The sequence below is a fragment of the Marmota marmota genome, unplaced genomic scaffold (genome assembly GCF_001458135.2).
Source record: "Marmota marmota marmota unplaced genomic scaffold, marMar, whole genome shotgun sequence".
NCBI lineage: Eukaryota > Metazoa > Chordata > Mammalia > Rodentia > Sciuridae > Marmota > Marmota marmota.
Window position 1 is genome coordinate 54,243,436 of NW_025999968.1, and position 16,400 is coordinate 54,259,835.

The 16,400-nt window shown below is 37.0% G+C and overlaps 1 protein-coding gene across 1 annotated transcript; it reads left to right on the forward strand.

Moving 5' to 3' along the window:
* Positions 1 to 995: 995 nt before the first annotated feature.
* On the forward strand, positions 996 to 13,529 carry Slc5a3 (solute carrier family 5 member 3). Its single transcript, XM_048803624.1, has one exon. It carries the CDS (start codon positions 2,784 to 2,786, stop codon positions 4,938 to 4,940), a length of 2,157 nt encoding a protein of 718 aa, XP_048659581.1. The 5' UTR covers positions 996 to 2,783; the 3' UTR covers positions 4,941 to 13,529.
* Positions 13,530 to 16,400: the final 2,871 nt, after the last annotated feature.

A 16,400-nucleotide genomic window follows, 5' to 3' on the forward strand; every position in this document is an offset into this window, starting at 1 on the left:
GGACAGTCCTTGCATGGGAATTTCAACTAGTCTTTGAGTAGAATATGGCTTAGTGCATAAATCATATTTGACAGCAAGGAACAGTGTTATTGATATAGTAGCATTGCTTCCTAGAGATGGAGGAAGGAAGTGCTTGCTTTGTTCCTGAGCACTTTGCCTCTGAACAAATAAGCTGTTGCAGCAGCTATTGACAGACTCAATTCTGTTCCACATCCAAACACTGAAAGTCACTGGATTGGTTTCTTTCCCTTATTGGGGAACTTGTGGTACTGTCAGCTGCTGCTGCTTAGAAGAATAGTACCCAAAAGAAGGTCTTCTGACCTCCTTTGAACTAAGTTTACCTGTAAATGTTGAACAAGTGACAGGGAGATGGTTTGGATTTTGGGTAGCAGAGAGAGCTTCATCAAAGGATTTCATAACTGCCAATAATGATTTTCATTGTAAATGAAAAGTAGCTGTCCTTTCCACTGAAGCATTTAAAATGTACCCTTTTAAATAAACTACATTTGTCATAGATTTATTTAAGTGATAATTCCTAAATGATTTCAAAGTATTTGTTTACAAACTTGAAAGCTTTTGGGGCTGGGGAAGATGGTGGTAAAATATGACACAATTTCAGGAACTGCAGGTATGAAGTGATGCAAATCCCAGCTTTATTATTTACCTTTGGCAATTTTATTTATGCCATCCAGTGACTCTGACAGAGGCAGGATTTTTAATCGATTTTCTTAGCATAATTATTATACTGCTTTGTGTTTTAAAAAAGGGATAAAGATGGGATTAACTTTTCTTTTTTTTAAATTTTGGCAGCTTTATGAATTAGACATAATAACCTAATTTGGTGGGGTATTAGTCTTTTTAGACCTTGTGCCTAGCTTCTTGCTGGTGGGAACTGTGTTTTTAAGTTTTTTAATATTGTGGGTATTGGGGTTTTTTTGTTTGGTTTTGTTTTGGTGGCAGGAGCTGAGCCCAGAAGTGCTCTACTACTGAGCTGCACCCCAGCCCTTTTTATTTTTTTTATTTTGAAACAAATTGCTGGCCTTGAACTTGCAATCCTTCTGCCTCAGCCTCCTGAGTATCTGGGATTTACAGGCATGGGCCACCGTGCCTGGCTGTGGTCTGTTTTGAACAGTTTGGAAAAGAGATGGCCTCATTTATGGGATTTAAGTTTTCCATTGGATTTAAAAAGAAAATGCCTAAATTCATCATAAAGCAACAACATTTATCCTGATGTTGCTTCAGGAACGAGGAGAAATCACTTAGAAGTTAACATATGGAGGTGTTAGGTTGAATGGTAATTTTTTTTTTTTTTTTTTAAGTTAAAATATCTTTGAAGAATTAGAATTTGTCTCTTTACCAGGGGAAAACCACTAAACTCAAACTTGATTTAGGTGAATTTAAATGTCTGTTTTGCAGAATGGTTACAGAATGGATATCTAAATCCAGGACTGACAGATATCAGAAGGACTTATTGAAGATGATTTATTTAATGATTAACAAATGTGTTTTGTTCAGGTTTGGAAGATAAATAATCCAGTTATTCAGTCTTCCAGAAAACTTTTTCTCCTCCCCCCTCCCCCTGATTTCTATACCCTTCAACAAAAAGGCATTAAAAGGAAGAAATGCTTGAGAGTGCTCTACAAAACTAAAACTTGAGTCTGTGCCTTTGTATGACTCAGAAGGTCTCTTGGAAATATTGCCTGAAGAAAAGAAAGGGAAGGAAATTACCTCTTTTAAAGTTCTTTTTGTTTTCCAACAACTTCTCACTAGAGGAAAGAATAAAATGTTAGGATTGTTTTGTCAGTTGTATGTTTCCAGTTTTTTTCTGTGTGGGAGTATCTTGTTTCCCTTTAGGTGTTTCAAGTCCCAGGTTATTGTATGATAACTATATAACATTTACAGTTTGCACAAACTGAGTAGTACTTGGTTTTATGTGTTTAAATTCTCTGGAGGAGATACTCACTAGCAAACACATTTGCTGTTCTATCCAGGACCCTAACTGGCCAAAAAGTTAGTCCCAAATATTCTTGAGATTCACAGTATTTGAAGATTCTCTTTGATACCCTTATTATAGTAATTAGTACTCCCTTCTCTTTAGGGTGCTTTATGATTTCCATTCCTGTTCCAAGCTGAGACTGCTACAGTAAGACAAGAAAGGACAATGTGATACAAAGTTACTTGCTGGAGAAGTTAGGCCACTTAGTTACGAGATGGATGAATTTTTGTTTTTAGTTCAAAATGATGAATATTCACACTTTTAAGTATTAGTTGTGATAGTATAGACCGATCCTTGCTGTGGAACTAAAGTGTGTTTTTAAAGTTTTTGTTTCTTTTTATAAAAAAATGTCTTGTTGCGCCGTGTTTGCTCGACTGAAAGTTTCCTCATCCCTTGGTGAGACCCTTCTCTAATTCAATCTTTGTCTTTTGTCTTTGCTGCCTTGCAGGGTTGGTACAGTAGGCTTCACTAGACTTAGCTGCAACTCAGAATTTCTCCTCCAGCACCTGAGTAAATGCTGATGGTCTTGTGGAGTGTGGATTAAGAGTACGAGCTAAGTTCTCAAATCCCAATTAAGAAGCGGAGGAAAATTTAAACTGTCTCCTTCAAAGTTTATCACAACCACCACCATCAAGACAGCAAACCAAAGGACAAAGACTTTGACCTGCTGTGTTGCTCTGTATAGTCCAGTTCACGTATGGTTTACAGACTTGGCTGAGGTTACTAATAAGTAAAAAAAAGTTGGACACTTCTGTCATTTGGACGCTTTTATTCACGAGTTACCAGAATGAGGGCTGTTCTGGAGACAGCAGACATTGCCATAGTGGCCCTGTATTTTATCCTGGTGATGTGCATTGGTTTTTTTGCCATGTGGAAATCTAATAGAAGCACCGTGAGTGGATACTTCCTGGCGGGGCGCTCTATGACCTGGGTAGCAATTGGTGCCTCTCTGTTTGTGAGCAATATTGGGAGTGAGCACTTCATTGGGCTGGCAGGATCTGGAGCTGCAAGTGGATTTGCAGTGGGCGCATGGGAATTCAATGCCTTACTGCTTTTGCAACTTTTGGGATGGGTTTTCATCCCAATTTACATCCGGTCGGGGGTATACACCATGCCTGAATACTTGTCCAAGCGATTTGGTGGCCATAGGATTCAGGTCTATTTTGCAGCCCTGTCTCTGATTCTCTATATCTTCACCAAGCTCTCAGTGGATCTGTATTCGGGTGCCCTCTTTATCCAGGAGTCTTTGGGTTGGAACCTCTATGTGTCTGTCATCCTGCTCATTGGTATGACTGCTTTGCTGACTGTCACCGGAGGCCTTGTTGCAGTGATCTACACAGACACTCTGCAGGCTCTGCTCATGATTGTTGGGGCACTCACACTTATGATTATTAGCATGATGGAGATTGGTGGGTTTGAGGAAGTTAAGAGAAGGTACATGTTGGCCTCACCTAATATCCCTTCCATCTTGTTGACATACAACCTATCAAATACAAATTCTTGTAACGTCTACCCTAAGAAAGAAGCCCTAAAAATGTTGCGGGATCCAACAGATGAAGATGTTCCATGGCCCGGATTCATCCTTGGGCAGACCCCAGCCTCAGTGTGGTACTGGTGTGCTGACCAAGTCATCGTACAAAGGGTCCTGGCAGCCAAAAACATTGCTCACGCCAAAGGCTCTACTCTTATGGCTGGCTTCTTGAAGCTTCTGCCAATGTTTATCATAGTTGTCCCAGGAATGATTTCCAGGATACTGTTTACTGATGATATAGCTTGCATCAACCCAGAGCACTGCATGCAAGTGTGTGGAAGCCGAGCTGGGTGCTCCAATATTGCTTACCCACGCCTGGTGATGAAACTTGTTCCTGTGGGCCTTCGGGGGTTGATGATGGCTGTGATGATTGCAGCTCTAATGAGTGACTTGGACTCTATATTTAACAGTGCCAGTACTATATTCACTCTTGATGTGTACAAACTCATCCGCAAGAGTGCAAGCTCCCGGGAACTAATGATTGTGGGGAGGATATTTGTGGCTTTTATGGTGGTAATCAGCATAGCATGGGTACCAATCATTGTGGAGATGCAAGGTGGCCAGATGTACCTTTACATTCAGGAGGTAGCAGATTACCTGACCCCCCCAGTGGCGGCCCTGTTCCTTTTGGCGATTTTCTGGAAGCGCTGCAATGAACAAGGGGCTTTCTATGGTGGAATGGCTGGCTTTGTTCTTGGAGCAGTCCGTTTGATACTGGCCTTTGCCTACCGTGCCCCGGAGTGTGACCAACCTGATAATAGACCAGGCTTCATCAAAGACATTCATTATATGTATGTGGCCACTGCATTGTTTTGGGTCACAGGACTCATTACTGTAATTGTCAGCCTTCTCACGCCACCTCCCACAAAGGAACAGATTCGCACCACCACCTTTTGGTCTAAGAAGAACCTGGTGACAAAGGAAAGCTGCTCTCAGAAAGATGAACCATACAAAATGCAGGAGAAGAGCATTCTGCGATGCAGTGAGAACAGTGAGGCCATCATCCATGTCATTCCCAATGGGAAATCTGAAGATAGTATTAAGGGCCTTCAGCCTGAAGATGTCAATCTTTTGGTGACCTGCAGAGAGGAGGGTAACCCTGTGGCTTCCTTGGGTCATTCAGAGGCAGAAACACCGGTAGATACTTATTCCAATGGGCAAGCGGCTCTCATGGGTGAGAAAGAGAGAAAGAAAGAAACAGAGGATAGAAGCCGGTACTGGAAGTTCATAGACTGGTTTTGTGGCTTTAAAAGTAAGAGCATCAGCAAGAGGAGTCTCAGAGACTTGATGGAGGAGGAGGCTGTCTGTTTACAAATGTTAGAAGAGACTCCACAAGTTAAAGTCATACTGAATATTGGACTTTTTGCTGTGTGTTCTCTTGGAATTTTCATGTTTGTTTATTTCTCCATATGAACTTAAGGATATGATGAGACATTTAACTTAATACTGGTCTTTGGAAAAAAATTATGTAACTGTTGCATCTCTCAGGCATTGTTTACGCTGTAGGTTTTAGCCAAATTTTACTTAGCAGAAAATCATCTATTTGCAAGACTTTATTTTCCCAGACATGGATTAAAGTAAATCTTCAACTTTTAAATGAAGCAAAACAGACTGAAAAGTTAAAAAATGTGGTTTAAAAATTTCCATACCAAAGTAAGGAGAGACCAATTATTCTCAGATATCTTAGCACATAATAAATGTTAAGGTATCATGAATAAGATATTGTCTGCACTGCCAGGTCTTGGTAGACCTTAATGCTGAAGTAGAAGATTTGCTCATTTCTAAGTTTTTTCTGTCTCCGTAATTCGCACTACCATTTAAAAATATAATAACTGAATTTTACATATTGTATAATCAATTATGTTCTGAAACTCTAATGTGTGGTATGTATTTCAAGACAGGTTAGTTTGCCAGGTTAATTTTTGTGTGTGACTGTGGATTCTGATTGCCAAAAGAGAGGAAGAATGTTATTCTGTAAGTGTTTTTGTACCACCTGTATGTGGAATGTTGGGGGTGTGGGTTGATCCGGTTCTTCCCCCACCTGTTTTTTCCTACTTTTCACTGAAGTTTAATGAACCACATAATGAACACCAAGTCTGTTTATAAAGTTACATATTCAAATTGTATTACTGAATGATTATGGGGGGAAGTAAAATAAATGTTACTGATGATCCCCACCTTTATTGACCAAATTAAGGTGGTTTTTACATAGTTTGAGAATTACCAGCTTCCAAGCAGTGTTTGATTAACTTTGTCAAGCAGATGATTAATCGTACTTCAATGAATTTGACTTTTTTTCCTTGTCATTTGATAACATTCTTTATTAGTTAAAAACCCAGTAGATTGAGTTGGAAGGTTTGTACAGTATCTTGAACAAACGTTTTCACTGCTTTTTGTGTTGCTGGGTTATCATGATATAGCAAGGGAAAATTTAATTCTGAGATCATACTGCATTCTTGATAATTTTTCTTATTTTCTATTTTTTCCTCAAAAGATTTACCATCTGTACACAGCCTGTACATCTTGTTGTGAGCATTTAAGGATGTTTCAGTGCAAACTGGCCATTAGTACCAGAAAACTCAGAGTGCACACTTGCCATTGGTAGATTATTTGTAGGATGGATAGCATGTTTAAGAGATGCCATAAACAAGAACTTCTGGGTTTAGTACTGTACTTATGGAGGAAATTATAGGACTTGTGTAATTATAGGATCCTTATCTTGACATGGTTTACCCAGTTGCATCATCCACAGGTGGGAATCTATTTTTCCTTAGTGAGGAAGAGGACTGATGATGTTAGAGAAGAGCTTTGCAGGGGATGTAGCTCTGTGTCCTCAGCACTGTCCTTTTTCCTCCCTGAAAAATAAGAAAACTAATTGTATCTACTTTCTTTGACTTTCTTTAAACTAATACTTTTTAAATTGCATGATTTTTATTAAGCTTGTATTCTTTAGGAAAATTACTTTTATAGATACTTTCATAGATTTTGAATCAAAACTCAGTCCTGATGACTTTGAAATTTTTTAGCGTATAAACTAATTTGTTTTTGATGGACTTGATTAGTCCAAAGTTGATTTCAGAAATTATCAGGTATAATGTCTTCCCATCATCAGGAAGCTTTTTGATGGACTGAGTCTGTAGGTGAAAAAGTAATTCATGTATGAATAGCATGTATTTCTAAAGCGCTTAAGAGTGCCTTGTAGAATTTTTTTTTCCCTCAATTTCATTCTTAAGGTTTATCTGGGGATCAGATAGATAGGGACCATCCTTTCCTTGTATGGAGGTTGAGGCTGTGACATGTTCAAGGTTAGAAAATCTATTTCAGGAGAACAAAAATCCAGTCTCCAAATCTGGACTCTACATTTGTCAAGACAAATGATTTGTCCATGGTTTGTGCTTTTCCTAAAGTAAGTGTTCTTCCTTTGGGACAACCTTTTGGTATTTGGAAAAGTAATAGGATCTTGGGTTTTCCAAATTGGCATTAAGCTGTACGAATTAACATTTTCTTTGAACATACTGCTGTGTAACTCAGCAGTGAGAATTGACGCATTGGCTGGGTAGCCTTCCTATTGCTTCTATTTATTTATCAATAAGTGAATAGGAGGTATTTATGTAGATCCCCACCCTTGATTTCATGTTAGGTCCTAGTGCTTTGGAGTATTTGAGCCCCGTCCCACCCCCAATCTCTGCCGTTGTCTTAGTATGATACATAGAATACATCATCTTGTGTCTGGTGTATGTATAGCAGTAGGTCAAGTTTAGATTACTAATGTTTGTAAATAAAGAATGACTATTAGTATATCCATTAGAATTCTTTACTCTTGCCAGTATAAACATCACTTTATTTAGACGGAATTCCCTGAAGCTTTGTCCTCTTCATTGTTTCCCAGTAATAAATAATGTGCTTGAATAGGTAGGTGAATTGCTGATGGCAGCTTTATTTCAGGGGTCTAATCTTCAGTCTTCATTAGAATGATTATTCCTAGGAAATGACATATGGACTGTCTTAAGCTAGCAAAGTGTTCCTGCTTTATACTGAGTAAATGAGTCATAAAAGATGACATTGGTCTCTAGACATTAATGTGTATATTTTGTATATTTTGTTCAAGTTAAGTTTTAGAATTGACCAAGTGATATTATACTGACTAAAATAGTAGCTAACCATCAGAATGAGGTGAGAATACTGGTCTTCAAAGGTAGAGAAAAATGCCACCAAATCAGCTGCAAAATGTGTTTCCCCCGCTCTTAAATTTTTGTCTTCTCAGGCAGTCTTTGTCTCCAGATTGGATACAAAGGACTTACTACAGAGATATGCAAAAGGATAGTTTGCTTTTTTTGTGGAGACTCTAGTTTCTCTGTCTTTTAGATTCTGTCCTGCCACCCCAAGAGGGAGGTGATCACTTTTGCCTTTAGAAAGCAGTAGCAGTGGTTCTGTGTCCTTTGACCCAAATTTAAGAGATCTGCTCTCTTTATGGATCCTCTTGGCTCAAAGGATCCATTGTCTTTTTACCCAGAGAGGCTGGCCAGGATCATGTAGCCAATAGCTCTTAGGAATGGCACCTCAAGCAATTAGGAAGGACCCATCACTCTGTGAAACTTTTTATTTTAAGAGTTGGGTGGGACAGTTACACAGTCTAACCTGAAGCTAAGCAGAGGGTTAAAAGTCTTGTCTGGAGAATTAGAGTCTTTATGTTTCTCCATTGGCAGTCCACAGCTTTTTTTCTCTATATTAGGTGCATAGATCTTCTCCTCTCTTTCAATGTCATTTAATATAGAAGTCATTCTCATTCTTTTCTACCAAATAAACCAGCTGTATTTTTAGCCATTAAAGGGTTAGGTCCTTCAACATTCCCACCTGGCAGTATTAGGCTTACTCATTACCTTGTGTTTTCCCTAACTCATTTTCATCAGAAGTGTGATGACTGGAAAGGGACCATATGGATGTCTGGTAATGACTCCTCACCATTCCCTAGGTTTTGGGTTGAGAGATATGTCTAAGGCCATTCCTCTTAGATTATGTAATTGTGGAGCCTTGCCAAGACAGAATTTTCCTAAGAAATCAGGAAAACTATTAAGTAGGATATCAATAAGTACTTGGGTGATACAGATGTGGACAGTTGGTAAACTACAAACATTAGCTTAATTTATAGCCTTAGAGTCATATTCATTGCATTCTAGATCTTGAAGCATCTTGGCTATCAGCTAATTAAGCCACTCCCCTTATAAATTGGGGTATCAGTGTATAAAGATCCAGCCTGCTAACTCCTGGTTTAATGTCGAATATAATACAAATTTATTAATATTAGAGGTTAGAATGGGATTTGATAGTGTTAACTTGTAGGCTTTAGCATTCAAGATTTCTTCATTAGCCAGGTGCTTAGGTGCTTAAGTCACTTCATAGGTTGATATTAGCCCAACGGGATTTTATAGTGGCATATATCAATGTGTTTGTTTTTATCTCCATACCATTCTGAGAGATTGGTCTTTTTATCTTTATTCACATTGCTTCTTTAATATTTCAACTTTCTTTCAACAAATTAATATTTTGCTCTTTGGTCAGCTTATTTCACTTTCAGGCATACTGTCTTGGTGTTTAATTACTGTCCTTTTCCCCCAGTATTAAGGACTTAGTTCCAAATAATACTTTGTATATTATAAATGTTAATTAACTTGAAATGTTAATTCTTGACAAATTGTCTCAGATTTGTGTTGACTAAATGATAAAAGCACTAATGGTTCATCACTATTCTCAAAACTCCATCTCAAAAATTAGAGAGCAATAGTGAAAATTCATGAGTACCTTTGAAATGACGGTGGGGTCAGAATGCAGAAACAATGGAGTTTGCTTTAATGCCAAAAACAAAAACAAATTATTCTTGCAGTAAATAAAGGTAAAATTTTGGAAGTAGTCAGCATATTAAGAAACCTTGGATCATATAAGAAGTAATCTTTTGAATATTAGAATTGGTTGACTTAATTCAGTGTTGCAGACCCTTTTCCTCATTAAGATCACTTCTTTTAATTTTTTTTTTTTTATTATCAGACTCTTATGGAATACTACTTGGACTTTTAGAAGAGAATTAGGCTAAGCTTCTAAGTAATAAACTTTGTCAGCACTGAGTGCCACATCATTCACTTAGCTGTGTAAATGTATTTTACTTTTCAATTCTGGGAATAAGATTTTACACTGCTGATTCACCTTTAAAGAAATGTGAAATTGATGTCATTTGTGTTTCTTTCTCAACTCCTTTGTAGAAGGTGAAATTTGGTTGGTGGTTTTGGGGTAGGCACCTACCTCATGTATCTGGTAACCAACAACCATAACCTTGACAACCTTTTACTTAAAAATGAACAGAAAGGGTTTGGTGTGTTTGTATCATTACTAATCTCATGTGCTATACTCTGTAAGTGGAGTATCATACATGATCTGTGGCTGTTGTTGAATTAAAACCAGTAACCTTAATTGAATTTACTTACTTGGGCTGGCAGCATGTTTGAAGACAGGTGTGCTGGAAAAAGTTATGTAGCTTGAAGAACAAATCAGGATAATATGTATTGGTCCCAGATTTCTAGTACAGGAAAGTGGTTTTGCTCTCCTCCAAAAAGGAGAAAAGCACTATGCCATAACTACAGCCTGTAATAAATGAAGCCCTCCCAAGCACTTCAAGACAGTTTATGTTTAGTGAACTCTGCTGATAAGGGAAGTCACATCATAGTGATTTTTTTTTTTTTTTTTTTTTTTTTTTTGCAACAGCACAAGTTGATAGTAGATATCCACAACCTAATTATATTTTGGTGAATTTACTCTATTCCTTAGTGCTTCTGGATAAAGAAGTATTTAGTTATCAGTGTGGCCTGTACTTCTATAAGTTCATTAGCAATTTACTTTTTTGGTATGATAATTAGAAATTGAAATTAGGCTTATTGCTATTAGTGAAATCCCCACTTGTCAAAGGCCAATACATGGTATTTCATAGTATAACAATTCTTGAAATTGATGTGTTTGGATTAGTGCCTTCTGGTTACCAGTATTGACTCTGTTAGTTTTCACCTTTCCTTTTCTTATAGAAAATTCTTATTTGGTACTACTCCTTCAGTTTTAGTATAACTAGTAAAGAGCATTAAAAAAAAAAAAAAAACTCTCATATTTACATTTCATGCAAGCTTTAGGTTCAGGGAAACAAGTAGGTGGACCTTTGTGTTGCTGCTTAATGTTATTTGTCTTTATTTGCTTTTATATCCATAATTGAAAATTTAAAGTTATATAATTCTTTCGGTTTTATCATTAATCCATTATAGGTTCCATAAGTAAATCTGAGAACATGTGAACAACAGTTCATATTCTATGATAGAGAAAAAACTAAAAGTCCATAGAAAGCACAAAATCGTGTTAAAGTATAACGCGTGTCTCCACACGTAGAAAGCACAAGACTGATAGTGTTCTCTTTAACCCACAAGTGCCAGTCCTGGAACCCATCAAGTATTTGTTGTGATGAGGACCACATATTGATAGCCCGGGACAGTGAGGCATCTGTTATAAGTGGGTCCTGAGAAGAAATTCAAAATAATAATCTGGGTAAGTTTGTACTGCTTTGGAGGAGGGAGAGAATATCAGGAGTACTGTGATTATATTTGGGTGTTTCTAGCAAAATTGGGGTCTTTGGGTTCAATCCCAAGTTCTGAAACTAAAGAAATAGGGACAGATTTTTAGAGTTTTGGTGTGTAGAACAGGTAACAGCCTTCTGGTTTGAGCTGTAGAGCCATTGGAATTTTTAAAATCTTGAGGAAATATTACCTCTCATGAACAAAAATGCTCTAAACCCTGGAGAAGTTAACATTTTAATAGGGCAAATACTACGTTAGTTTTTATGTAGGTTTGTGAGAGATGAAGTGACCTTTTATTTTCTTCACATGCTTGACCTTGCTTCATTTTAACCGAGGAAAATTTGATCCAGGAGTTCCAAGCATCAAACTAAGTCTAAGACAGATTTGCCAAATGAACTACTTTGCTTTTCATAATGGTACCCATAGTCTGAATGAGTCTTTCACCTGTCCCATTGTTTTCCTCAAGACCAGATTAGAGGAAATCTGTGAATGTACGCATGAAAGATTAAATGATGTTCCACTTCACAGTTGGCTTTATCTTGCCCCAACTTAATGCATTTCCCAATAGTCCCTGTTTGCCAAGAATGAATAAATAGCTTTATCTTGAATTTTGCCCATGTCAAGATACAACTCTCAGAATAGGAGTGACTGACTACCTTGTTCCGTCTCTCTCCTCTGTTTTGTGTATTTATCTTCTTAGAGAAAAGCTTGTTTAGAATATAGCTGATATAGACTATTGTGACATGTTTTGGAAGAGTTAACCTGAACACTGGAGGGAGAGATTCCTACCTCCAGCTAAAAGCCAGGCAGGTGTATACCTACATTTCTTTAGAATGTAAAACCTTAGGCTTGAGCTCTGAAGGAAGAGGAGTGCCAGAAGAACAGGAAACTGGAAAGGTTCGAGGACCGTACTTGGCTTAGCAGTATGTAATAATGCAAAACAGTTGTAACCTGTTAGTTCTATAGATTGTGTATCCTATACCTTTAAATTTAAACTAGTTTGTAAAAACTTTATGAAAGGATGCTTTTGAAAAAACTTTCGGCAGAAATATCTTTCATTTATAATTCCATGGAAGACTGCTTTAATTAGCCTAGGTGAAAAGTAGTCCTAGTGGTGTAAATATGTATAATTAGAATTGCCTAATTTCACTGTGAGATCTCAGACTTTTAAGTGGCAAACGGATCAACAAATCTTGCTCATGGAGTTTTCTGTGGGGTTGTTAAAATGCAAAAGCTTTATTTTTTTTAATAATGACATATTACTTTAGTGTCAGATAATGGTATGGAATCTGTTCCCCTGCTTTCCCCTGCCATTATTGCTTCAGTTTATAGATTGCCAGCAGAGCTCATAAATAGAGCAGGGGTTTGCCCATTCTCTGATTGGACATCCCATGTTCTGTGTCCAGACTGTGTCGGCAATTATGATATGAACTATGTTAAGCTTCTCAGTGCTTTTTTTTTCTTTTTTGATAAGATGGATATCAAAAATAGTTGCTGTGCAAAAGTTAGTAGTCTTCTTCAAGAAGAAAACCAATTCCTTTTCTAATAATATCCTGTGAAATTGCTTCATTCATTCCTTTGTTTTTAAGCCAAATGTCAGCAGAATACTGCTGCTTTTATCTAGTAATTTTGATATGTAAGTATTAATGCATTTTTAAAAGAGATCTGCATTGAAAAATGCTTCTCCCAGTGTCCTGCCTATTAAGCTTTGTTCACATTTTCTGTAAGAGACCTGGGGAGTGTGTATTGTGTACATGTATCATTTTAGTCATTGTAGGTATTGTAGGTCAAATGTAATTATAAATGAAGTTGATGAACATTCATTTTGAGTGAGTCTTTGATTGTAAACTTAATTTCCAATTTGCCCTTCGTTGTTCACAGCTTTTTTGTCTTAAAGTTTGGCTAACTGGGTCTGTTCCATTGTGCAGTGTTTTAAGAGAATAGAATTTAGTATAAATCAGGTTACTTCCATATTGAAAGGAAAACAATTGAAACTGTAGATTTAAAATTGTTAACCATTCCTGACAATTCTAACCTGACTATTCCACTGTATACAATCTGATTTTTTTTAATTGTAGACATGTATGATCTTGGTTTAATGTGTTTTAAAAAGTGTTATTGTTGTTTAAAAATGAAAAAAAAAATGGAGCAAATCTGCTAAAAGAGCTGTCAGTTTTTATTACTGACTCTGTAAAATACACTGTTCTTTGTATACTGTGTGTTATTTTGCCAGCTGCTGCATTAGCCTTCAGAAGTATTTGGAAGATGAACTACATTTCTTGCAAAAGTACATTCCTTTCTGTGGTATTTTGTCCTGTAACTGAAGTGTAGTAATTATTTTATGGAATTGTCAGCACTTCTGTACCAACTTTGAATAAAACGAAAAATTTACATTGTTTTTGAGTGAGTATTTTCAGTATGACTACATCAAACCCCCCTCCCCCATTGACAGCGTGTTATGTCTCAAAAGTTGAAGAGGTTGTGCCTCAATTTCTTATTCTCTTGGCTTATAAGTGGTTTACAGTGAATTTGCCCCTATAGGTTATTGTCACTTTTATCCTTTATAAACACTGATGTACAAGTATTGGCTGAGAATAGAATTACATATAAAACATGGATTAAGTAAAACTATTCTTCCACTTCTAGTTTTGAAATTTCAAGTTATAGGAAAGTTGTAAGAATGAAGGAAGAATTTAGGAATTCTCTTATCCAAATTCACTAGTAAATATTGCCACATTTGCTTTGCCATTCTTATACATTTTCCAGAACTTTTGAAAGAACCATTTGCAGACATAATTCCCCCCTTTCTTTGGGGTATATTTTTTGAGACAAGGGCAGTTACTTGTAATTGTTATCAAAATCTGGAAGGCAAAAATGATTTTTAATCAAAGACCATTCAGATACTTCTAGTTCCAGTATGGTTGATTTAGGAACATCTCCTCCTCCCTCCCCTTTGGTGCTGGAGATCCAACTGAAGGCCTTGCACATGCTAGTTAAGAACTCTTATCACTGAGCTTACATCCCCAACCTGGGAACTTGTAGTCCATGGCAGTTGGCTCTATGTTGCTTGTTTCCTTTCATCTAGAATAATTCCTTGGCCTTTGTCTTTCATGGTATTGATGTTTTTAAAGTGTATAGGCTAGTCATTTGTGAATGTCTCTCCTTGAGTTGGATTTATTTGCTTCCTCACAATTAGATTGAGACTACATTTGTGGTAGGAGTATGATGTAATTGATGTGTCCTCAAAACTTCACACTGGGGACATGTGATGTCATGTCCCATTGTTCACATTAACTTTGATACTTGATTAAGGTGTTGTCTATCAGGTTTCTCCACTGTGAAAAACTGCCATTTTTCCCCTTGGTAATAAGTAATTTGTGGGAAAATTATGTGGGGGCATTAAAAAGCAATCTATTCCTCATCAAACTTGAACCATCTAGTTAGTATGGCTGTATAATTCTTGCCTAAGTTATTATACTGATGGTATAAAATGGCTATTTTTCTTTTTTCTTTGGTCATACTGAACTCAAGAGCTTCTCTTTTGCCTGAGTACTTGTCAGTATGAATTCCTCAATTATTTTATTCAATGGGTTATAATGGATTATAATAATTTTGTTCAAATGTTTGCACAGTTAGCAAATGGGACTTTTCAGGGCAGTTTTGTGTTCTTTGTGACATTTTTCCATCAGTGTACTTCTTATTTTTCAGCACAAGCAGTGAAGGCTCATCTTGTCCTTTCCTTGCCCTAGTCAGAGAGGCCTTTAGTAGGGAATGGTGTGGATATGCTCACTGCCACAGGGATGTCATGGCTGCTCTCTCCGTGTATGGAGCCATGAAGTTCATATACATGAGCTACTGATGACTGAAGCTCTAGCTAGCACCAGAGGTTTCTTTTTAGCTTTTCCTCATTCTGTGTTCATATTTTCTCCAACTATGATATTAACATTCCCTCCCACCCCCGATCCTGTAACTCATTGCCATTAATGTTTTTTTGTTTTAGAATGTCTAATAATGTTTGGCCAGATATGGAATTCTATACTGGAAAACATTTTCAAAATACATAGACTAGAAGCTAGAAAAATATTGAAATTGTAAATATAAGACCGTATTTTTCTAGCTTCTAGTCTTTATGTTTCAAATTTTGTAATAACATGCCTAAATGAAAGTTTGTTTTTAATTGGCCTTAATGGTCTCTTAAAATATGGCAGTTCAGTTCTGGGCTAATCGTTGTGTTTTCTCCTTTTTGGAACCATTTTATTTACTTCTTGGACCTTCTAGACTGGTACTTTGTTTGGTTAAATTTTTTTATATTTGTTTTTTAGTTGTAGTTATTTATTTATTTTTATGAGTTGCTGAGGATTGAACCCAGGGTCTCACACAAGCTAGGCAAGTGCTCTACTGCTGAGCCACAACTCCAGCCCTGTTTTGTTAAATCTTTTAATTTTCATTTCTTTGTGCTCTTTCTAGGAGAGTTTATAAACTATCTTTAAACACTTTCTATCAGGTTTTTAATTTTAAGCTCCTTTGTTTCCTTAATCTTTATTGCTTCTTGTTCTTGTTTAATAGATGTGGTATCTTATCATATCTGAAGACACTGGAGGTTTTTTCCTCCTGCATTATTTATTCCAAGACCATTTTTATTTGTGTTGGTCTTTTGTACTGTGCTTTCCTCAGATGTTTGCTGATCCTTGGTTGTCTGCTTATATTTAATAAGGCGAATTTAAAATGCTCTGAATGTGTCGATGGAGCTTATCAACTTCAATAGTTGGCTTTCATGGCCTTGTGGTTTGTAGGGTCTTTCATTATCTTTAGAATGGGTCAAATTCTCCAAAGGAATGAGTTTTAAACTGAAGGGTAAAAATCCATTTTTTTCTATGAGTCAGTGGGGAAAGAACAGAGGGGTCTTGGCAGTCACTGTGCTGTGTTTTTCCTTAATCCCTTTTTGGTATAGCACTCCTACTTTATGGCTGTACCAGTGGTCTCCAGTCGAGAATAAACTTCCAAGTTTGCATCTAGGGATCCTATTGCCCTCCCAACTTTCAGCCAATTTTGAGTAGTTTAGTCCCACACTTCTGCTTTCAAAGGTGCTCAGATCAATTCCCAGATATTCGAGGAATTCTACGTTGTATATGTGGTTAATTCTTAGTTTTCTCCACTATTGCTTGTTTTTGGGTGGTGGGGAGGTAGGTACCCGGTATTGAACTTAAGGGCAGTTGGCCACTGAGACACATTCCTAGCCCTCTTTTGTATTATATTTAAACCAGGGTTT

Excerpts from the sequence above, each read along its gene's own strand:
- Slc5a3 (XM_048803624.1), top strand. The coding sequence starts at position 2,784 with ATGAGGGCTGTTCTGGAGACAGCAGACATTGCCATAGTGGCCCTGTAT.